General features: G+C 41.1%; 1 protein-coding gene across 3 annotated transcripts in view; it reads right to left on the bottom strand.

Moving 5' to 3' along the window:
* Positions 1–2,126: 2,126 nt before the first annotated feature.
* Positions 2,127–21,342, bottom strand: part of PDE1C (phosphodiesterase 1C) — a 551,686-nt gene continuing 532,470 nt past the window's right edge. For 2 of the 3 annotated variants that reach the window (XM_069084301.1, XM_069084303.1), the window contains exons 18-19: positions 9,825–9,893; positions 2,128–5,151 (exon numbers count right to left, since the gene is read on the bottom strand). In XM_069084301.1, coding sequence (XP_068940402.1) covers positions 5,138–5,151; positions 9,825–9,893 — 83 coding nt within the window. In that variant the 3' untranslated portion in view covers positions 2,128–5,137. Of the gene's footprint in view, positions 5,152–9,824; positions 9,894–21,342 lie in introns of all 3 variants that reach the window. The other variant, XM_069084304.1, reaches the window with a different exon arrangement.

Here is a 21,342-nt window from a genome sequence, read left to right as displayed (position 1 = left end):
AGAAATGAGAGCAGAGGGCTAAGGTGAAGGGAGAGGATAAGGGAAGGAATCTTAGAGGGGTGTCTAGGTTAAGGGACAGGAGGGCAAGGTATCATGTAGAAGTAAAGCAGAGGAATGAAGATGCTTAGAGTAAATAGGGTGAGAAGGATAGTGAAGAAGTATAGTGCAGTGTACACGGAAATTATTTTTTTCTTTTCTCACTTTGTATTTAGGTATAAAATTTTTAAAATTTACCAAAAAAAACACAAAATAAATTGCATTGGAAATAAATCAGGTTCCTTATTGAAAACTACTTTTATAAGTCTTTAGAGTCCTCTAATTCAACTTGATGGGATTTTACACAAAAATAGGTCAGAAATAATAATGGAGGCAGTTGATACAGTCTCAGAGTGGGAGTCAGGAGAACATTGGAACTCAAATCTTGTAAAAGTGAATGCTAAAAATTGTGTCTATATGTAATTAGAATTAAATAGACCAAAGATAAAAAATTATTAAACTCATGTGAAAAGGAAAGAGAACTGTTAAGAAAAGAATTTCAAGGGGCAGCCAGGTGGCACAGTGAGTAAGAGTGCTGGCACCAGAGTCGGGAGACCTGGGTTCAGTTCTGGGCTCAGATATTTAACACCCACACAAAATAACTGGCCACATAACCTTGAGCAAGTTACTTAACCCCAATTGCTTAGGGGCGACCATGTGGCACAGTAAGAGTGCTGGCTCCAGTGTTGAGAGACCTGGGATCTGTTCTGGTCTCCAATACTCAGCACCCACACAAAAATAATAATAACTGGCCGTGTAACCTTGAGCAAGTTACTAACCCCGATTGCTTAAAAAAAAAAGAAAAGAATTTCATAAATGCAAAGACCCAAACATTTGGGAAAAGAACTCATTATTTGACAAAAATTACTTGGAAAATTGGAAAGCAGTTTGGCAGAAACTAGGTACAAATCAACGTCTCACACCATCTACCAAGATAAAGTAAAAATGGGCACATAATTTGGACTTGGGGACATATAATAAAGCAATTAGGGGAGCATGGAATGGTCAGCTATGGATAAGAGAAGATTTATGACATAATAAGAGATAAATGAGCATAATGGGAAGTAAAATGGATAATTTTTATTACATTAAATTGCATTATATTAAACTTTCAAAGGATTGCACAAACAAATCCAATGCAGGCAAGATTAGAAGGATAGCAGAAAACTGGGAGGAGGGTGGAAGTTACATCAAGTTTCCCTTATAAAAGTCTTATTTCTCAATACATAGAGAACTGAGTCAAATCTACAAGAATATAAGTTATTCCCCAATTGACAAATGGTCAAAGTATATGAATAGGCAGTTTTCAGAAGAAGAAATCAAAGCTATCTATATTCATATAAAAATGTTCTAAATCACTATGGGTTAGGGAAATGCAAACTAAAACAACTTTGAGGTACCACTTTATACCTATCAGATTGGCTAAGACCAAAAAGGAAAATAACAAATGTTGGAGAGGATATGGAAAAAAATTGGGAAGCTAATGAACTGTTGGTGGAGTTGTGAACTGATCCAACTATTGTAGAGAGCATTTTGGAACTATGCTGTAAGGACTATAAAATTGTGCATACCCTTTGACCCAGAAATATCACTTCTAAGTCTGTATGCCAAAAAGATTGAAGAAAAAAGAAAAAGGCCTATGTGTATTAAAATGTTTATAGCAGCTCTTTTTTTGGTGGCAAAGAATTGAAATTGAGAGGATGCTCATCTATCAGGGAAACTGCTGAACAAGTTCTAGTATATGATTGTGATGAAATGATATAGAAAATTATGAGCAGAAGAGTTTCAGAAAAACCTGGAATGACCTATATGAATTGATGCAAAGTGAAGTGAGCAGAACCAGAAAAGCATCGTACACTGAAATAGCACCATCGCATCATGATCAACTGTGAATGTCTTAGCTCTTCTTAGCAATACAATGATCCAAGACAATTCCAAAGGACTTATGATGAAAAATGCTTTCCACCTCCAGAGAAAGAACGGATAGAGTCCGAATGCAGATCAAAGCATATTTTAACTGTCTTTATTTTTCTTTCTTTTTTGGTGGTTTGTTTTTCTTTTTCTTTTTTTTTTTTGGTCTATTTTCTTTCATAACATGGCTAATATGGAAATATGTTTTGCATGACTACACATGTATAGTCTATATCAAATTGCTTGACTTCTCAGGAAGCGGTGAGAGGATTTTAAACTCAAAGTTTTAAAAAATGAATGTTAAAAATTGTTCGTACATGTAGTTAGAAAAAATACAATATCAAGTTTATCTTTGTTAAAAAATAAAATAATTCCACAATTATATTTCAATAAACCATAAAGGCATTTCCTAAGAAATATAGAAATACAAGATTTCAAATGGAATTTATCAGATGTCAATGAGGAAGACCCTTAAATTAAATGTCAAGGGCACATAATTGGCAAACTTCAAGACTACAAAAACCAACATATTATCATAAGAAAAGAATGGGAGGAGGGGAAGAAACTTCATATATTTAAAAATAGTACTTGGAATTTCACAAGATTTTTTCCACAAGAATTGTAAAGGATAGAATTTAGAACATGATATTCTGAAATTTAAGAGATACATAAGCTTTATTGCGAAATCATTTTCTGGACAATGTTAAACATTATCAGCCTGTTAGTCCTGTCATAAATAGTGATAAAGTTATTTGAGCACAATCCCTGCTTGCCCTGTGTCATCACTGTTTTCTTTTTTTTAGATGTTCACAAACCAGCCCTTTAACAATACTTTCTAGAGCTTTGCCGGGAAGTGAAATCAAACTCACCGGCCCTTAGTTTGAAGACCACATTAACTTCCCCTTTTTGAAAATCAAGGAAACATTGTTCTTTTTCTTTTCCTATGCTGTCTTTCCTGTTCTCCACAATCTTTCAAATGTGTCACTGGCAGAAGCATAGTAATAATATTCATAGAGATAAGATTCAGAAAATTAGAAAAGAATATTATCAATTAATTTTCATGCTAATTATTAAATAAAATACTGGCATAATATAATACAAGCATATTCATATATGCACGTATACATGCATAGACTGTGTTCACTAAGTGCATTTGGGACATATAGAAGGAATAATAATAGTATTAAGCTGGATTCATTATTATTAATGTTGGACTTATACCAGGAATGGAGAGATAGCTCCATAATTAAGAAAAATAACACAATAAATCACATCTGCAATAAAATAACAAAACCATAGAATAATATAAAAGTAGGTAGAAAGAGCCATCGATAAAATGCAGTATCAATGGGAAAATTTTTGTCTCAGCACCACAAATAACACTTACCTAAATCAAAATTGGGCATTATAGGTTAAAAAGGAACTTTGACTTCAGTAATGGTATAAAACACACCTGACCTGCTCACTCTGTTGTTTCTCATAGACCTAGACCTATGAGCTATCGCAAAAGACAAGGAAAGAAATCAAAGGAATCAGCATTATTTGCATACTAAAATATTTTGATTCTAAGGTGTCTCTTTTAGCAGAAAATATTGTGATTCATTTAGGAAAAAGCAATGTAATTCAATATATTTTGATAAAAAAATATTTTCAGCTATCTTGGACAAACTCAGAGTCACCAGGATTTCCACATATCACCAAGATAAAAATATAGAAATAGAAATATCATTCATAATAACAATGTAATATATTAACTATCTGTAAATTAATTTATCAATATAAACACAAGGTTAATATACAGGTAACTATGGATAATTTCTGGTAGAAATAGAATAACTAAATCATTGGCTATATTTTCATGGAACATGGTTTGATTGACCCAATAAAGATAACAATATTATCCAATTATAAATTTATTTCTATATCAAACATAATTAAATGGAGTAAGTCAAAGGACTGCATAAAATAATATAGTTCATAAAATGAAAATTAAAATGCCAAGCATATTCAGAGAAATACTGAAAAATAAAAGGAAGCATTTTAAACTCACCAGATCTTAAATTATATTACGAAGTCATCATTGTAAAAACAAACAAAACCTAAGCCATCTAGTGCTGAATAAAAATTAGAAAATAAATAAATAAGAAAATATTTGCAAATAATGAGTCAGAACCTAGTGATATTTATATAGTATTTTATATTTGCAAAGTAATTTACATATTTTTATCTCATTTGAACCTCACAACAAATCTCTGTACTACATTTACAGGTATTATTATCCACATTTTACAGATAAGGCAAATGAAGTTCAAAGGTTAAAGGTCACACAGATATTAAGTGTCTGAGATAGGATTCGAAATCAGATCTTTTTGTCTCCGGGTACAGAGTGCAAATCTGAATCAATAACTAATCACCATTTCACATATTGTTGGGGAAGTATGGAGGGGAATATGATCCACTCAGTTGAAAGAATGGTAAGTGTGAAGGCACAAAACTGAATTTGGAAGGTAGAAGGGCTTCTGTAAAGGTTCATTTGGGGGAGTCTTGTCACTTAAGGTAAGTGGCCACCTGCATTCTGTTTGAATGTGATTCTGAGGGACAGAGCTGCCACTCACAATGCTGATGTCAGAGACAATCAGTAAGAACCATGGCTTCAAATCATCTTTACGACCAGTGGTGTAAAAAATCATACAAGAGTAATTAAGGCTAATTCATTTTAAATGAGAATGTGTTGGTTATTATTGTAGTTCACAGATGAGAGCTATTAATAATGAGATTACCTTGATAGTGTCCTATTTTAAAGAACAGTTCTTGCTAATTGGGTGCTTAGTTGTTTCTGGACAAGTGAAAATGTAGCATGTCTGCATCCTCTAAATCCTGGTGCTCAGGTCCACCATCCTGGTTGTCTCACCCTAGTTTTAGCTCCACTCAGGAAGACCCTTCAATTCCTAATCTGAACACAAGAATTCACAGAGAACCTTGTGTAGTGGACTGTTTGGCAGTCATCTTCACACCTGAATGATTAACCTGAGCCAGCTCAGGGATGCACCATCACATTTTGAAGTGAACTCTTCTAGGAATTATACTGTACTCAGTGTTTTGCTTTGTCATAAATTTGTACTTCTTAAAATGTTTTTTCCAAGAGCAGAATAGGTCACTTCTCTGTGGGCTGTTCTTCAGGCAGGCTGTTCTATCCATAATCACCTAAAACAGGAGAAATACAGTGTCACAGAAAGACCAACAGACAGGGAGAGAAAAAAGCTCATTCAGTCTAAAGAATGCACTCCAGCAAATCAAAGGAAGCTTGGGGGGCTCTAGAGCACCAACTACAACATGTTTGGGTAGCCTCAGTCACTACACAGCACACAGCTTCTACAGGAAAGGAGCCCAGCAGGGAGGTTGTACTGTACCTGCCAATCTAAGGATCCCTTGAGGCCAATGGCCAGGCTGAGGCTCCCCTGAGAGCTCAGGAAGGATGGCAGGGGCTTGCTTCAGCAGTGAGAGAGATCACTTCCCCACTCCTCTGCTATTTCAGGCTGGCTCTTGAAAGAAAGGCTGCTGGAGGGGCTCATAGGAAGGATATCACACCTGGGAGGCTACTTTGTCATTGATAGACATGAAGGGTCAGAGGTCACCATTATGTAACCTTGTGGTTTTCTGAATGGAAAATGCTAGTCCTTGCAGTATCCTGGCATGGACAGTTGTCCCTCAAGGCTGGTGTATCATGGCTTAATGATTTTCATTATTGATAACAGATATTGAGAGCTTATTGAGGACAAATTGGTGTTTTCTTGCCATTTCATTCACTTTGTTTTCATTCCTCTATTAGGCAAACCAGGCTTCTTAAAACCTCATTCTCCCACAGGATGGACGGAAGATAGAATGTGCCAGCTGAATCACAGCATCACTACTCCTTCAGACTCTTGTAAAAACACCCCAGAACCCTGAATTCAAGAATCCTAAGAAGAGCTGTGCCCTCTGACAAATAGCTCTGCTCCCAGACTGAACCCTATAGCAATCTTTGATGGGGCCAACTACTAGAAAGAAAGGACCTACCACCCCTAGGCAGGCAAACCACCCTAGCTGAAGCAGCAAGACACCCTAAGGAAGGGACAAGCAAAGGCCAATCAGGCCAAAGTAGGTCAAACCATCTCAATAACCATCTCCTCTTGGACCATGGTGCAGACAGCCTGGGATACTCCCTACCATCACCAGTACCAATCACCAACCAAATGTCACCAACAGGAAAGTCCAAGAGCCCTGGGAACCTCAGTGTCTCCCAGACCATGGACCCTGCTTTCACAGCGGCCCCTTCAACCATGAAATCCTTATGGATATGTGGCCTGTCAGCTCCTCCTGTGCAGCATCCCCTACCTCCTTAGCAGCTACAGCTCCTGAAGACCCAGAGAAGAAAATTCTCAAAACCAAAGTCTGGCACCAGCAAATGGCTCAAAAAAACTGGCATGGTCTTGTTTTTTTTTTTTTTGGAGGGGGAAAGCCAGGGCAATTGAGGTTAAGTGACTTGCCCAAGGTCACACAGCTAGTAAGTGTTAAGTATCTGAGGCCGGATTTGAACCCAGGTCCTCCTGACTCCAGGACTGGTGCTCTATTCACTGCACCACCTAGCCACCCTTGGCATGGTCTTGTCGATAGAAAAGGCTTTAAAGAAGATACATTGCCCTCTGCTTTAGCCCTGAACCCTAAGGATCACCAGGCCTTTATATTTGATTGGCAGCTAAAGTCTCCCATGTGTGTCTTCTCCCCTGTTAGAATGTGAGATCCCTGAGAGCAGGATCTCTCTCTGCTTTTCCTTCTACATCATAGATGCTTAGTAGTATAATCTGCATGGTTATTCATTCTTTTTTCACTCATGTCTGACTTTTCTTGACTCCTTTTGGGGTTTTCTTGGCAGAGGTACTGGAGTGGTTTTCCATTTCCTTCTCCAGTTCATTTTACAGATGAAGAACTGAGGCAAAGTTAAGTGACTTGCCCAAGGTCACACAGTTAGTATCTGAAGCTGTATTTGAATTCAGATCTTCCTGACTCCAAGGAATATGATAATTCATTATCATATCATTAAGGGCCACTGAGCTGCCTTAATTTGCATATAGTAAGGGCTTAAATAAAACCTTTTTTTTCTTTCTTTCCCTCACTTATTCATTCATCTCTAGCTTTTTCATGACTAAGTTTACTCTTCTCAGCATAGGAAATAGATGAATCAGAGTTAAGTAGCTTTGATTTCTCTTTGTCTCCTATTACCATCACCCAATTCATCTGAAGCAGTGATTCTATCCCTCCTTAGATAAGTGTCTGAGACAGGATTTGAACTCAGGTCTTCCTGACTCCCAGTCCAGTGCTCCATCCTCTACACTGCCTGGCTGCCTCTGAAGCTCAGCCTGGGAGTCTGTCTTAGGGCTTTCACTCTACTTAGATTTCTTACCTTTTCTCATGATGCTTCCCTCCCTTCACTCCCTTTGCTTTGACCCATCACTATCAGATTCCAGCCAAAGCCTGATAGAAGCCTGTTAACTCTAATTTGTAAGCCTTAAGTAGAAATCCACTGACTAGTAATGTCTCCCATTTCCCTTCCTTATTCTAATTAATTGTGTTGATCAGATTTCCTGCCCTTTTACCTTGTTTGGTGTCTTCTGACTGTCCATGATGACACGCTGCCCACCTGCCTACACTAGGTTAGCAATGGGCATCCCCTGAGTCCCATCCTGGTCGGCTTCAGGGTTCTTTAAGACCTTAACTTGCCTGATTTTCATGCTTGCCCTGTGAGATGGGCACTGCCTTATCATTAGCTTCATTTGACAGATGAGGAAACTGAGGCTTAGAGATGAAAATAACAGGCAGGGATGCACAGCTAGTGTGTCTGAAGCAGGGTTTGAGCCCAGCTCTTGCTATTTCCAAGTTCTCTACCCTATCTACTCAGCCATGCTATCTTTCTAGGAACATTTCCTTAGATCCTGATATTTATGTAGTGGTATTCTTCCACAGATCTCAAACCACTTCAGCTTCTGTCCTGATCTTTCCCCTCTTGACCAGGAAATATGAGCCATCACATCACAAGGCCATCGGTCTTGATCTGGAGGGGGCCTCAAAACTCATCTAATCCAGCTCCCTTTTTTACAGATGAGGAAACTGAGGCCCAGGGAAGGGAGGTGCTGAGGACAGAGGCAAGATTTAAGGCCACTTCTCTGACTCCAGAGTCAGCACCCTTAGCCCTAAACCAATTATTTCCATAACTCCTCCATCAGCTTGATGAGAATATAGTTAGAGTAATGACTGCTTAGTATTGCTTTGCAAAACCAAGACCCACAACCCTTTAGAGTTCAGCTGATGCCAAAGCAGCCCTTCCCTACAAGAAAAGACAAAAAGAAACGTAGCTTTCAAAACCCTGATTCCTGAAACCCAAGAAAGCTAAACAGAAATGAGGCGAAGAGCCACATCCAGTTACGCCAAGCTTCATTGAACTACAGAGCCCTCAGCCCCTCCTCCTTTTTTGTTATTCTAAAGGATTAGTCACTCATCAAATATTAGTGAAATACTTACAGGGTATTAGGAAAAGAAAATGTCCTGCTGAAACCTAGCCCTTGCTGTCTTAGCGTTTGTAGCCCTCTAGGAGGATAAGATGCCATGAATGACAAAGGTGTTTGACATTACATGACATAAACATCAGAGAGCTGCAAAGCCGATGATTTGCAGGTGACATGGTGATGGTCATCACGAGCTGGTGAGGTCCAGGGAAGGCTTCCTGACATTGGAGCTGGGCTTTCAAGGACAAGGAAGAATTGAGCAGGGGAAGAAGATGAGGGAAGACATTTTTGCCACAGGATATAGCAGGAACAAAGGTATGGGGTCTCTATTGTGATGAAAGTTTGGAAAGCAGTGAGTAATCTTGGGGTGGATGGAATCTGGTATATGTGGAGAGAAGAAAGGTAAGGCTAGACTGGAAGGCAACAACCAGAAGGTGGAGGCCTTCCGATACTGGCATTCTTCATACAGTGGTCAACGGAGGAGGAGAGGGGAGAAAAGCAGAGGGGAGGGGAGGGAAGAAGAGAGGAAGGGAGAGAATAGGGGAGGGGAGGAAAGGAGAGGGGAGGGGAGGGAAGAAGAGAGGAAGGGAGAGAATAGGGGAGGTGAGGAAAGGAGAGAGGAGGGGAGATGATGGGAATGGAGTGGAGGGGAGGACAGGACAGGACAGGAAAGGAGAGGGGTGGGAAGGGGAAAAAAGAGAGAATGGGAGAGAAGAGGGAAGGAAAGGAAAGGAAAGGACAGAGGAAGACAGGGGAGGAGAGAAGAGGGAAGGGGAGGAAAGGAGAAAGGGAGGACCTCTGAATTTATGGGGTTGTTCAGTCAACTGCAGATAGAGAATTAAGCGAATGAATCCATCTTTTCAAGTAACTACATGGGAGGTATTTTCAAAAGCATTTCAAGAATATTACTTAAATTTAAACTTTAATAGTCATACTCCTGAGGATATTACCAAGTTGCCTAGTTCATTTGAGGAACTTCATAATTTTATTCTTTCTGGTCACAATGATGTTGTGAGAATGAGAGCTTGGCATAGCAGCTAACCCATAGGAAGGAGATGCTTAATAAATGCTGGCTGAAGACTCATAAGGGACAAAGGCTGATGCTATGTTCATTTGCCAAGAAGGCATCAATGTTGGGATTACAGAAATGGAGCTATGAGTATATATAAACACATAGACACATATATATGTGTGTATGTATATATCTTTGTAAAACAGCCTAGATGAGTGAAGGACCAGAGCTCTCACTCATAGAGTGCCCAACTCAACAACTGGTGACCACTCAGGGCCTCAGCAGAGTCATGTCCAATATACCAGGGAACGCTGCTAAGGACTGACCTGGCAATGTAAGGCGATTTGAGGAGCCTGTGCTTGGGGCTGGGGAGCCATGAGGACGTCTCTTTATGCCTGTTATGAGAAAAAGAACAGAGAAAGTAAAGACAAAGGGGAATTCAGGCCTCCTCCTTTGATCAAATGAGATAATGATCTTAATAACAATAATAATATGAACAATAATAACTAACTCAGAGTTCTTCAACATGTCCGAAGCACTTCCCAAGCATTATCTCATTTAATCCTTACAAAAGTCCTATGAAGTAGGTGCTATTATGATTATTACTATTATATAAGTAGTACTATATATTATTATACCCATGTTACAGGTGAAGACCTTGAAGTTCAGCAGTAAAGTGACTTCTGCTCACGTGGCTAATGAGAGTGATAAGGGACAGAATTCCAGCCCAGCTCTTTCCTGACTCCCAGGCTCTCATTTTTTGCATTACATGTCTAAAGCACTTAGTAAATTGTGACACACTATATAATGATGAATTATTACTTACCACAAGTTTTCATCTAATCAATTTTAAAATCATGTGAATATCATGAGTGAGGAAATATGTCTTTCAGAAAAAAATGTCTCGACTCAACCTCCACCCTACTACAGGATTTCTAGGGGAAGTCAGAGACCGGACAGGCCTTCAAGGAATTTGGATGATTACAAGAGAAAATTAAAATAGTAGCCTATGAATTCTCAGAACAATATTTAATAAGGATGTGGTCTATTGGAGGTGATTTAGAGTATCAGCTGCAAAACTGCATCTACCAGGACAGTTTCCAGAAGATTCTCTTGCAAAATCATTTTAATCAATTGGAGGCTCCAATTGCTTTCGTCCCTTTTCAGATGTATGAAGGTGGGAGTTCTCTTTATGGAGCCCACAAAGATTCCATTTCCCTGATAGAGGACAGCAAGGAAGAAGGTGACAATTTTAAAGAGAAGGGATTGGTGGATTGGATTTAATCCTGTCTCCTATGAACCTTTCCCACCAAACCACTACCCACATCTGGGCAGATCAATTGTGCAATTTGAAATTTGAGGAAACTGGGGGCACCTCCAGCACTCACACCAGCAAATAGAGCTGTCCCCACAAATAAGCATCTGGGGATGGTGAGAGGACTCACGATGCCTGTCATGAATGTTAGCTGGGCAGGCAGAAGGTGATCACACTTTGTTCCATAAGAAGCCCTGGACTTTTAAAATGTATTGATTGGGGGTGGAGTCAAGATGGCAGAATAGAAGCAGGACTTCCCTGCTGCTCTGGCTTCCACCTTCCCCAATCCATGTAAAAAGGGGACTCTAAACAAACTTTGGAGCTACAGAACCCACAAAATGACACAGAGAAGCGAACCTCCTGCTGAAGACATCCTGGCAGGCCGGCATGAATCAGCCAGCACAGTGCTCTGGAAGCTGAACCCAGCCCCACACCGAGGCTTTAGCCCCAGGGGAGGGCCTGGCCAGCCACCAGTCAGAGAGACCCCAGATCAGCAGCAGCTGTGGCCATTTCCAGAATTATCAACACATAGATGCAAAGGACAAAGTGAGAGGTCAGTGCAGTCTGGACTTTGGGACCCAGCAAGTAGGAGTTCATGGCTTTTGCCCCTGGGGTGAGAAGCCATGGAGACACTGGCACAGCCAGCCAGCACCACATGGCAGCTTTAGCTCCTGGCCTGCAGAGTGTAGGGGGAACCAAGCACCAGTCTGAGGGGTAATCACTCTTGCTTTAACCTGCTTGGATCTGGATTTCAGTCTAGGGTGGAGGTCCTGGGGTGTGTGTCCAGCTTGCTAGAGCATGTGGAGGCCTCAGAGAGGGCACCCATCTAATACCTCTGGCAGCTGAGAAAACCCCAGCGTTTGGGAAGAAAGCTCTCCTGTCTGGTGGCAGAGTCCTACTGTGGCAAAAAGCCCAGAGGTCAAGTGACTGAGGGGGCGACATGACCAGGCAAAGGAAACAAAGCAGACAAAGGATTCCAACATTAGACTCCTATTTTGGGGACAAAAAGGAGCAAAGCATGGAACAGGAGGAAGACAGTAAAGTCAGAAATCTGAATGGAAATGCAAATTTAAAGATCTTCCCTGCCCTTAGGCCCTTTGATAGGCTTAAGAGACTCTGAGAATCTTCATTGATTTGAAAATATACTCTGGCTCCTAATAGGCTGAATGTGGTCACATGGAGCCTGTGGCAGGAGGCTTGGTTTTCAGGAATGCCCACACCTTGGTGTTGTGTGATTGGGCAGTGGGTCAAGAAGGTGGTTACATTCTCTGACCCAGGAGAAGGCTATATAATCCCTGATGTGAGGCTTTGCTTTGGGGCTCACTTTGAGAAGTGTTCTGGGATTTGATCAGATGAGACTCTGGGAAGCTGTTGTTGAGAGCCCCCCCAGCTTGGAAAAACCCAGATGTTGATTTGGTATGGATGTAATGGTTGGACAGTTTGGAAACCTATCTACTTGATCTGTTTCTCTGTCTTGATAATTCTGTCTGTATACTCTGAAGTTCAGGGTGCTGAACTTTTTCCCCTGAACTAGGTAAACGATACATATTTGACTGATTAAAGTAAGCTTGTTAACTTGAGTTTGCTTTCCTTTTAAGTTGCTTTCCTTTAACAAAGCAGATCTAAGAACCTGTGTTGGCAGCCACCCTGGGCACACTGGGGTGCTTGCTGATACAAACTCCTGCACCAAAAGCTTCAAAGGAAAATACAAGCTGGTTACAGGCTATAGAGGACCTTAAGAAACAGATAAGAGTAGTGGAGGAAAAATTGGGAAGAGAAATGAGAACGATGCAAGAAAATTATGAAATGAGAGTCAACAGCCTGACTGAGGAAAATAACACCTTAAAAAATAGACTAAGTCAAATGGCAAAAGAGGCTGAAAAAAGCAATGAGGAGAAGAATGCCTTAAAAAGCTGAATTTGTCAGATGGAAAAAGAATCTAAAAAGCTGAATGAGGAGAATCATTGCTTCAGAATTAGATTTGAGCAAATGGAAGCTAATGACTTTATGAGAAATCAAGATGCTCTTAAACAGATACAAACGAATGAAAGTATAGAAGGCAATATGAAATATCTCATGGGAAAAACCAGACCTGGAAAATAGATCCAGGGGAGAAAATTTAAAAATTATTGGACTACCTGAAAGCCATGATCAAAGTAAGAACCTAGAAATCATCCTCCAGGAAGTTCTCAAAGAAAACTGCCCTGATGTTTTAGAACCTGAGGGCAAAATAGAGGTTGAAATAATCCACCAATTACCTCCTGAAAAAGATCCCAAAAAGGAAACTCCTAGCAATATTATAGCCAGGTTCTTGAATTCCCAGATTAAGGAGAGAATATTACAAGCAGCAAGGAATAAACAATTTGAATATTATAGAAACACAATCAGGATAACCCAGGATCTGGCAGCTTCTACACTGAGGGATCGAAGGGCTTGGCATATGATATTCCGGAGGGCAAAGGAGCTGGGATTAAAACCAAGAGTCACCTACCCAGCAAAACTGAGTATCATGTTTCAGGAGAAAATATGGTCATTCAGTGGAATAGAGGACTTTCAAGCATTCTTTTTGAAAAAAAACAGAATTGAAAGAAAATTTGACATTCAGATACAAGAAGCAAGAGACGCATGAGAAGGTAAACAGGGAAAAGAAATCATAAGGAATTTATCAAAGTTGAACTATTAACATCCCTACATGGAAAAACAATAATTGTAACTTATGAAACCTTTCTCAGTAGTTGAATGGAATAGAAATATATATATATATATATATATATATATATATATATGTGTGTGTGTGTGTGTGTGTGTGTGTGTGTCTATATATGAGTATATATGGGCATATGTTTACAGATATACATAGATAGAGGGCACGGGACAAATTTAACAGGAAGGGATGATACTTAAAAGGTGAAATTAAGAGGTAAGAGGGGAATATAATGAGAGGAGATGGGGAGAGACAGAATGGGGTAAACTATCTCATATAGAAGAGGCAAGGGAAAATGGTCACAATGGAGGGGAAGAATAGGAAGGCAAAAGGGAATGGATCAACCTTACTCCTGTTGAATTTGGCTCAGGGAGGGAAGGAAATACACACTAATAGGGTATCTCACCCTAGAGGAGAGTAGGGGAGAAGGGGATGAGAGGAGGAATGATGGAAGGGAGGGCAGGCTGGGGAGGAGGGGAGTTGGAAGCAACCACTTTTGAAAAGGGACAGGATCCAAGTAGAGATTAGAACAAGTGGGAGGCAGGATAGGAGGGAGAGGAATATAGTTGGTCTTTTACAATATATCTACTATGTTATTGTTTTGCATCAGCCACACATGTACAACCTATACTGAACTGCTTATCTTCCCAGTAAGGGTGGGAGACAAGGGAGGAAGGATATGAACCTGGAATTCAAAGTTTTAAAATCAAATGTTTAAATATATATACTATTATTAATACTATTTTACATGTAAGTGGGAAATAAGATATTCAGGCATTGGGGCATAGAGATCCACTGGAAAAGTTGAAAGGGGTATGGGAGAAAATATGAGAGAGAGCAGATTGGGGGAGGGGATATCCTGTGGGACTACTATGTTGGAGTAGTGGGTAGGGGGAAAATGGAGAGAAAATTTGTAACTCAAAATCTTTCAGAAATGAATGATGTAAATCAGAAGTTAATAAAGCATTTGAAAAAAATAAATAAAATGTATTGATCAATTGTGAAAAAAAAGAAAAAGAAAAATGTCTCACAAGAATATGAGTTTATTGGGGTGGTTAGTTGTCGCAGTGAATAGAGCACCGGCCCTGAAGTCAGGAGGACCTGAGTTGAAATAAGGCCTCAGATACTTAACACAAAAACTAGCCATGTGACCTTGGGCAAGTCACTCAACCCCAACTGCCCTCCAAAAAGAAAAAAAAAGAATATGAATGTATCCCAATGAATCCTAAGACTATAATTCTATTTCTGGAAAGAACCTCAGATGCCGTCAGGTACAGCATGCTCATTTCATAGGGAAGTACACTGAAGCCCCAAAGATAAGGTAATTTACTCCAGATCACACAGGTAGTAAGGAGGGTAGGATTTGAATCCAGGTGCTGTGACTCCAGAGTCAGAGCTCTTTCCACTGGACCACACTGTCTTGTTTCAGTAAGCTTATAAAAAGAGTCAAGGGATTTTGGATCTCTAGGCTCTGATAAACAGTAGGATTGTAAGTAGAGGAAGAAAAACACTTAATGATGACACAAAGGCCTAAAAATTCTAAATTGCCATGGGGTGGGAGTGGAGTTAACAGGCAAGTAGTTACCAGTTATAGGCAAATCTTCCTCCTTCTTATGCTATATACATCCCACCAGACCAACTTCTATTTTGTAAAAGTCCATGAGCTCATTGAACTAATTGCTACCCCTCCCAAGAGCTTGACATGCTTTGTTTCACATTTAAGGTGTAAGTAGAACATTGATGAGGTTGATACATGCATTGCCAGGCTCCAAAGTAAAGTATGGGATCTCTAAAGATCAACTGGCAGGATGAGATACTGGGCACTGAGCTCCTTTCTGGAGAACTGCTAAGCATTCAGTCTATTGTAAAGATCCCAACTTTGGTGGACTGGCCATCTTGTTTCAATGACAAACATACATTTGCCTAAGAGGCTGTTTTGTGTAGAATTCACACAAGGCAAGCACTCACATGGAGATCAGAAGGAAGGCAAGGACACTTTCTGAAGAATTTTCGAATTGATCATGAGACATGGGAGACAATGACACAAGATAACCCAGCATGGCATGCCTGCATCAAAGAAGGCACAGCGTTCCATGAGCAAAGCAGAATTTCAGCAGCTCAAAAGAAATGTGGAATGCACAAATTTAGATCCGTTCCACCCCAAATGTTCACAAGAACTATTTGTGCTTGACCTATGATAGAACATTCTGAGCTCCTAAGTCAGAGATGTCATTTTGGTCCTTTCAAGAATGAAGGACAACAATCAACCAACCATATATTCTGTGCATTGATTCATTTGACCAAGCACTTGAATCTCAAGATTCATAGCCAGTGTGATCTTTGGGCATTACCTGGCAGTAGGAATGCATTTTGAAAAGGTGCGCTGCACTTTGATTAAAATCTCCTTCCTGTCAGGAAGCATAGCAGGAAAACTGAGGACGGGCAAAAGCATAAACATGGCAGGGGGTATGGGGAGGCAGGTGTGATTGATCATTTTCTTTGGAAATAGTGGCTAAAGATGGAGTCACTAAAGGAGGACAGGGAAATCACGTGCTGGGCCCCTCACTGACTCTATGAGTCAAGAAGGTAATAAGACCAAAAGGGTGGTGTGGAAAGGTAGAGATGGTAGGAAGAAGGGACCTTTGATCAATGTGGGGTATTTTTTTCAAGTTATGTTTGATAAATAGTTAAAATGGATGCCCTATTTGTAGGGGAACTACATGGAGACAGGAGAAAAAATACTTTTCTTCATCAAATACTTTATGGACATGATTCAGAATCCTCAAAGACCATGCCAGTCAATGTAAGGGAAGCTCTGTCAGGTCCTATCAAGAAAGCAAACCTTCACATATGGTCCTGACCATTGACTGTGTGTCCCTCATGTGTCTTTAAAAATATTGACATTTTCTCAGCCAACGGTCATAAGTATCCATCAAAAATTAAGTTGGGGTAGAAAACCCTGTTTGGTAATGGGGCTTTTCAATCACATGTCATTTCTAATGGTCTGTCATGAGTGATTGGGCTTTCATTCCAGTCTTCCATCACTGGCCTCCACTGATATGAAGGCATAAACCTGAAATGGTTTCATGTTTCCCAATCAATCATTGAGTTATCCCTTTATCCAGGATGCAAAGTTAAGTTACTCTTTCCCAAAAGTGAGGTCAGCTGTAAAGGGGAGTGTCACTGAGGCCAAGGAATTCAAGGCCTGAACTAAGGCCAGAAGTCAGTGGTTCAGTTCTTAACTATAACCAGCTGTGGAAATCAGGTCAGTTATTCATTGATACAGCTGACTGCAGGCTAGGGGAACAAAGGGACAGCAAAAAGGGTAGGAAAATACATCAAATTAGGTCTAGAAACCTTTATTAAAGACCTACTACATATAAGGTCCTGTGCTAGGTTCTGAAGACAGACAAAATAACAGAATGACAAGGTATTTATCAAGTGTTTGCCATGTACAAAGCACTGTGCTAAGCATTGAGAAGACAAATAGAAAAGTGAGATAGTCCCTGTCCTCATGGAGCTCACCTTGTAATGGGGGAGAAAATTGATAGAGGTTTCGGGTGCAAGCCAGAGGGGAAGGTCCTATAGTCCTTAGGGTACAGTGGAAAAGCTGATGGTAATATCTAGTCTTTATTTTATTTTCACCAATAAACTTCTATCCATTTCTAATGTTGAGCTTTTTGGCAGGGCCTGCCCTCAAGGAGTTTACAATCTACTAAACTCTTAGGGAAATTTGTAAGTGTCTCCTTTTCCCCATTATTTACAACCATGTCCAGTCTCCCTAATCCCTAAAAAGCCTTCAGTTGACCCCACATCCTGTCAAGCTATCATCCTTTTTTCACTCTGCTCTTTCTCCATTTTCTGCCTCCATTTCCCCACCAGTTCTTCCCCCTTTACTGCTTGTATTCTGACCCCATCAACAGAATTAAATGGATCTCCTTGTGGCTAAATCCAGCAGCCTTTTCTCAGTCCTTGCCCTATCTGACTTCTGTATAGCTTTGGACATCATCAGTCACTCTCTTCTCTTAGATACTCTGTCCTTCCTCGGCTCCTGGGAAGTAAACTTCTCTTGATTCCCTTCCCATCCGTATGATGTCTCCCAATGTCAGCATGGCTATCTCCCATGGTTCCATCCTGAGCCCTCTGCTCTTCTTTCTCTGCTGTATGCTCTTTCCCTTGGTGGTCTAAATCACTCATCTATATTTAACTATCATCCTCACGTAAATAAGGTAGACATCATAATATGATATAAAACATACTGCCAGAGTCAGAGGAACAGAACTCAACTTTGATCTAAGTACTTGTGTACACTTGGGCAAAGAATTTTATGTACCTTGGTCTTGATTTTCCCATCTGTAAGTTTAAGGGGTTGGACTATGTGGTCTCTGATGTCCTTTCCAGCTCTAGATTTAGGATTCTAAGATTCTGTGATTTCCATATTTATATACACAGTCTGAATCTCTCTTGAACCCCAACCTTGCCTTCATGATTTCCCACTGGACATCTCTGCCCAGATATACCACTGGCATCTCAAAAACATGTTCAGAGGAGAGCTCATTCTCCCCCTCCTCCCCATTAATCCACAGTTCCTCCATTTTCTCTGTTGAGGGCACCACAACAATTCTCCCACTCATCTAGATCTGTCTCCCTATCCCTTCCACATCCAATCAGTTGCCAAGTCTAACTGCTTCTATTTCCACAATGTCTCTCTCATTTGTTCCCCTATGTCCACTCTCACACTGAAGTGACCACCAGAAATTATACACTAGAGCCCCCTTAAACCTGCTAGAGGGGACCCCTACTGGGTTCCTTGGAAACCACCTAATAGGCTCCAATAGTAAAGAAATGTTTCACCTGTGTTGCTAGAAACATGCCACAGGTTCCCATGGATTCATGCCTGTTTCGCTTCAGTAGAAATAATACTAAGGCTTTGCCTCAATAAGAATAATACTGAGAAGGCTTTGCTTCAATAGGAATAATACTGAGAATGTTTTGCTTCAGTAAGAATAATACTGAGAAAGCTTCGCTTCAATAGACACAATGCTAAAGACATTGCACCCGTTCCCTCCCCCCCTTAGAAACATATTCTGTTGCTAGCAATCACATTGTCTATAAAATTATGTCTCACAGAAAGCTCGTGGCTGTCTTTTGGTCTGAGAGGCAGTCCCAGCCAGTTAATAAACACTCCTATCAAATTATAATTGGCCTAGCTGTCCTGTTATATCTCGGGTGTCCATTACCACACCTAGTTCAGGTCCCTCATGACCCTTTTTTTGGACTATTGCAATAGCTCCTAATTGGTGAATTCCATTTCCATACACTCTGTCTTCAATCTATCCCTTACACAGCTGGCTGAAGATCCCCACTATGGCACAAGTCTCACCATATCGCTCCTGTATTGGGGAAGGCTTCCTGTTGTCCCTCACTGTCTCCAGGAGCAAATACAAGCTCCTTGGTCTGCCATATAAAAGCTACTACAATTTTTTCTGGTCATTTCCTACTACATTCATAGCATATGATACATTCTAGACAAAGTGGACTAGAGCTGCTCCTTGAAGGGAGCAAGTGTTCCATCCATCATTTGTTTCCATCCCTTCGTGCAGGCAATCATCCATCATACCTGGAATGCCCTCTATTTCCAGCCTCATCCTTAAGAATCTTGACCTTGCTTCCTGGCTCAATTCAGGTATCACTGTTATCAGGACACCTTCTCTGATTCTTTCATTGTAAGTGCCCTCTCCTTTCCCAAATTGGCAGCTACTGCATCTCCTTCCATTGACATCATCACAATGTCAAGAGAAAGTAAACATGACCCTGGGCATGAGGCAGACTACTTATAACAAGTTCCACTGAAGACACGAATGAGGCCAAAGGGTGGGAGGCAGGATGTGGTGCACCTGCATTTTGGGAAGGGATACTCATTGATAATATCAATGGATTTTGGGGATGTCATTTAACAGTGTCCATTTTTTTAATCCACATACCCAATAAAATGCAAGCTCTTTAATTGCAGGGACAGTTGCTGTGTCCCCAGGGCCTCAGGGGCTGTGCACCTGTGGCTTCAAGGCCACATGTGGCCTCCTAGTTCCTGGGCTCAGCCTTTTAACTGAGTCCAAGTTTTACCAACAAATCCTTTTATGAAGGGGATTTGTTCTGTGAAGTTTGGACCCAAAGGCCACACTCGAGGACCCAGAAGGCCATGTGTGTCCTCGAGGGCACAGGTTCCCCAGCCCTGGAGCACATTGTACTGTAGATAACAGGCACCTGCCACATCATAGGCATCTAATTCATGCTTATTGTCTAACATTATCTTATTATCTGACTAACAAGAAGTTAATAAAGGTCTGTTGAACTGAAGGTGTGTAAGCTGACTGAATTGGAAACAAATTTCATTGGAGGGGAGCTTAGCTTCCCAGCTGATGACGGGAAGCTGCACAGCAACCCAGAGAGCAAAGGGCATGGGACTTGGCATCAGGATGGCCTGGCTTCATATCTTCCCTAGGATGACCCTGGCCTAGTCCCTTGCCTCTCTCTGCCTCTCTTCCCTCCTACTTAAAATGAGGGGTTGGATTTGCTGGCTTCTAAGGCCCCCTCTCCATCTGAGTCCTCATTCTGAACGATTCCAGAGCAATCAGAGCAGTCACTCCCCAAGGAGTGCCCCTGCAGCTCACATCCAAGGGGCACAGAGACAGTCAGGCACGAGCTCATAGGAAAGCAATTCAAGGCAAATCAACATGTTTTTCAGTGACTTGGATAAAGTCACTGACAATGATAACCTGCTCCACAGATTTGCAGACTGAGTCATGATGATGATCGTGAGGATAATCACCATTTAGGCAGCACGTTCTGTGTGCCAGGCATTGTGCTAAGGGCTTTACAATCATCTCATCTGATCCACATAACAGCTTTGAGAGGTGGGTGCTATTGTTACCCCCATTTTGCAGATGAAGAAACTGCGACAGAGGTTAGGTGACTTGTCCAGGGTCACATGTCTAGTATGTGGCTCACCTAGGGCTCTCTACATAGCCCCATGCAAGCTGCTCCTAGCTAGAGGCCAGAGTCAGGATCCAAACATATCTCAACAGGCAGGAACACTGGGCTGCATCTGGGACTAGGAAATTCCATCAGGATAAATGGGCACAAAAATACCAGCTTTCTAAGTCCATAATGGAGGGGGTTTAGTTTGGTAGGAATTTGTGCAAACTGGGGTCTTAGTGGTCCACAAGCTCAGCAGTCAGAGTTGTTATGTTTAGTGACCCCAGACACTAATAGAATCTAGGAGGGATTTAAGGGAAGCCAGGCTTCCAGGAATATGGAGCTAAGAGCCCCATTCTGGTGGGCCCACAGCTTAGATGTTGTATTCTATTCTGGGTCCTGCATTAAAGAAGGGCATTAATAAGCTACCTAATGACAGAGTAGCTACAGCACAGTGCATTGAATCAAGACCTGAGTTCAAATCCAGCCTCAGAAAATTACTAGCTGTGTAACCCTCTTTGCCTCAGTTTCCTGTAAAATGAGCTAGAGAAGGAAATGGCAAACCATTAGTATCTTTGCCAAGAAAATACCAAATTGGGTCACAAAGAAGTTGGATGTGACTAAACAACAATTGGTGAGCTTGAGAATATGCAAAGAAAGACAACCAAGATGGTGAAGGAAGGGCCTTTGGTCTAGGACTTCCGAGGCTGCAATAACTGGGCACGTTGTGCCTGGAGGAGAGAAGTGTCGCGGGCCATACTGGCCGGGGTTCTATATTTGAGTGGCTATCACATAGCAGAAGGGTTTGCTACATTCTGTTTGTCTACAAAGGGTGGAAGCATGGAGCTGG

The sequence above is a fragment of the Petaurus breviceps genome, unplaced genomic scaffold (assembly GCF_028583685.1).
Source record: "Petaurus breviceps papuanus isolate PSGF00001 unplaced genomic scaffold, PetGlider_PUasm1.0 174, whole genome shotgun sequence".
Classification (NCBI taxonomy): domain Eukaryota; kingdom Metazoa; phylum Chordata; class Mammalia; order Diprotodontia; family Petauridae; genus Petaurus; species Petaurus breviceps.
The sequence above is the reverse complement of the archived record's forward strand: the minus strand, read 5'-3'. Positions and strand labels throughout refer to the sequence as shown.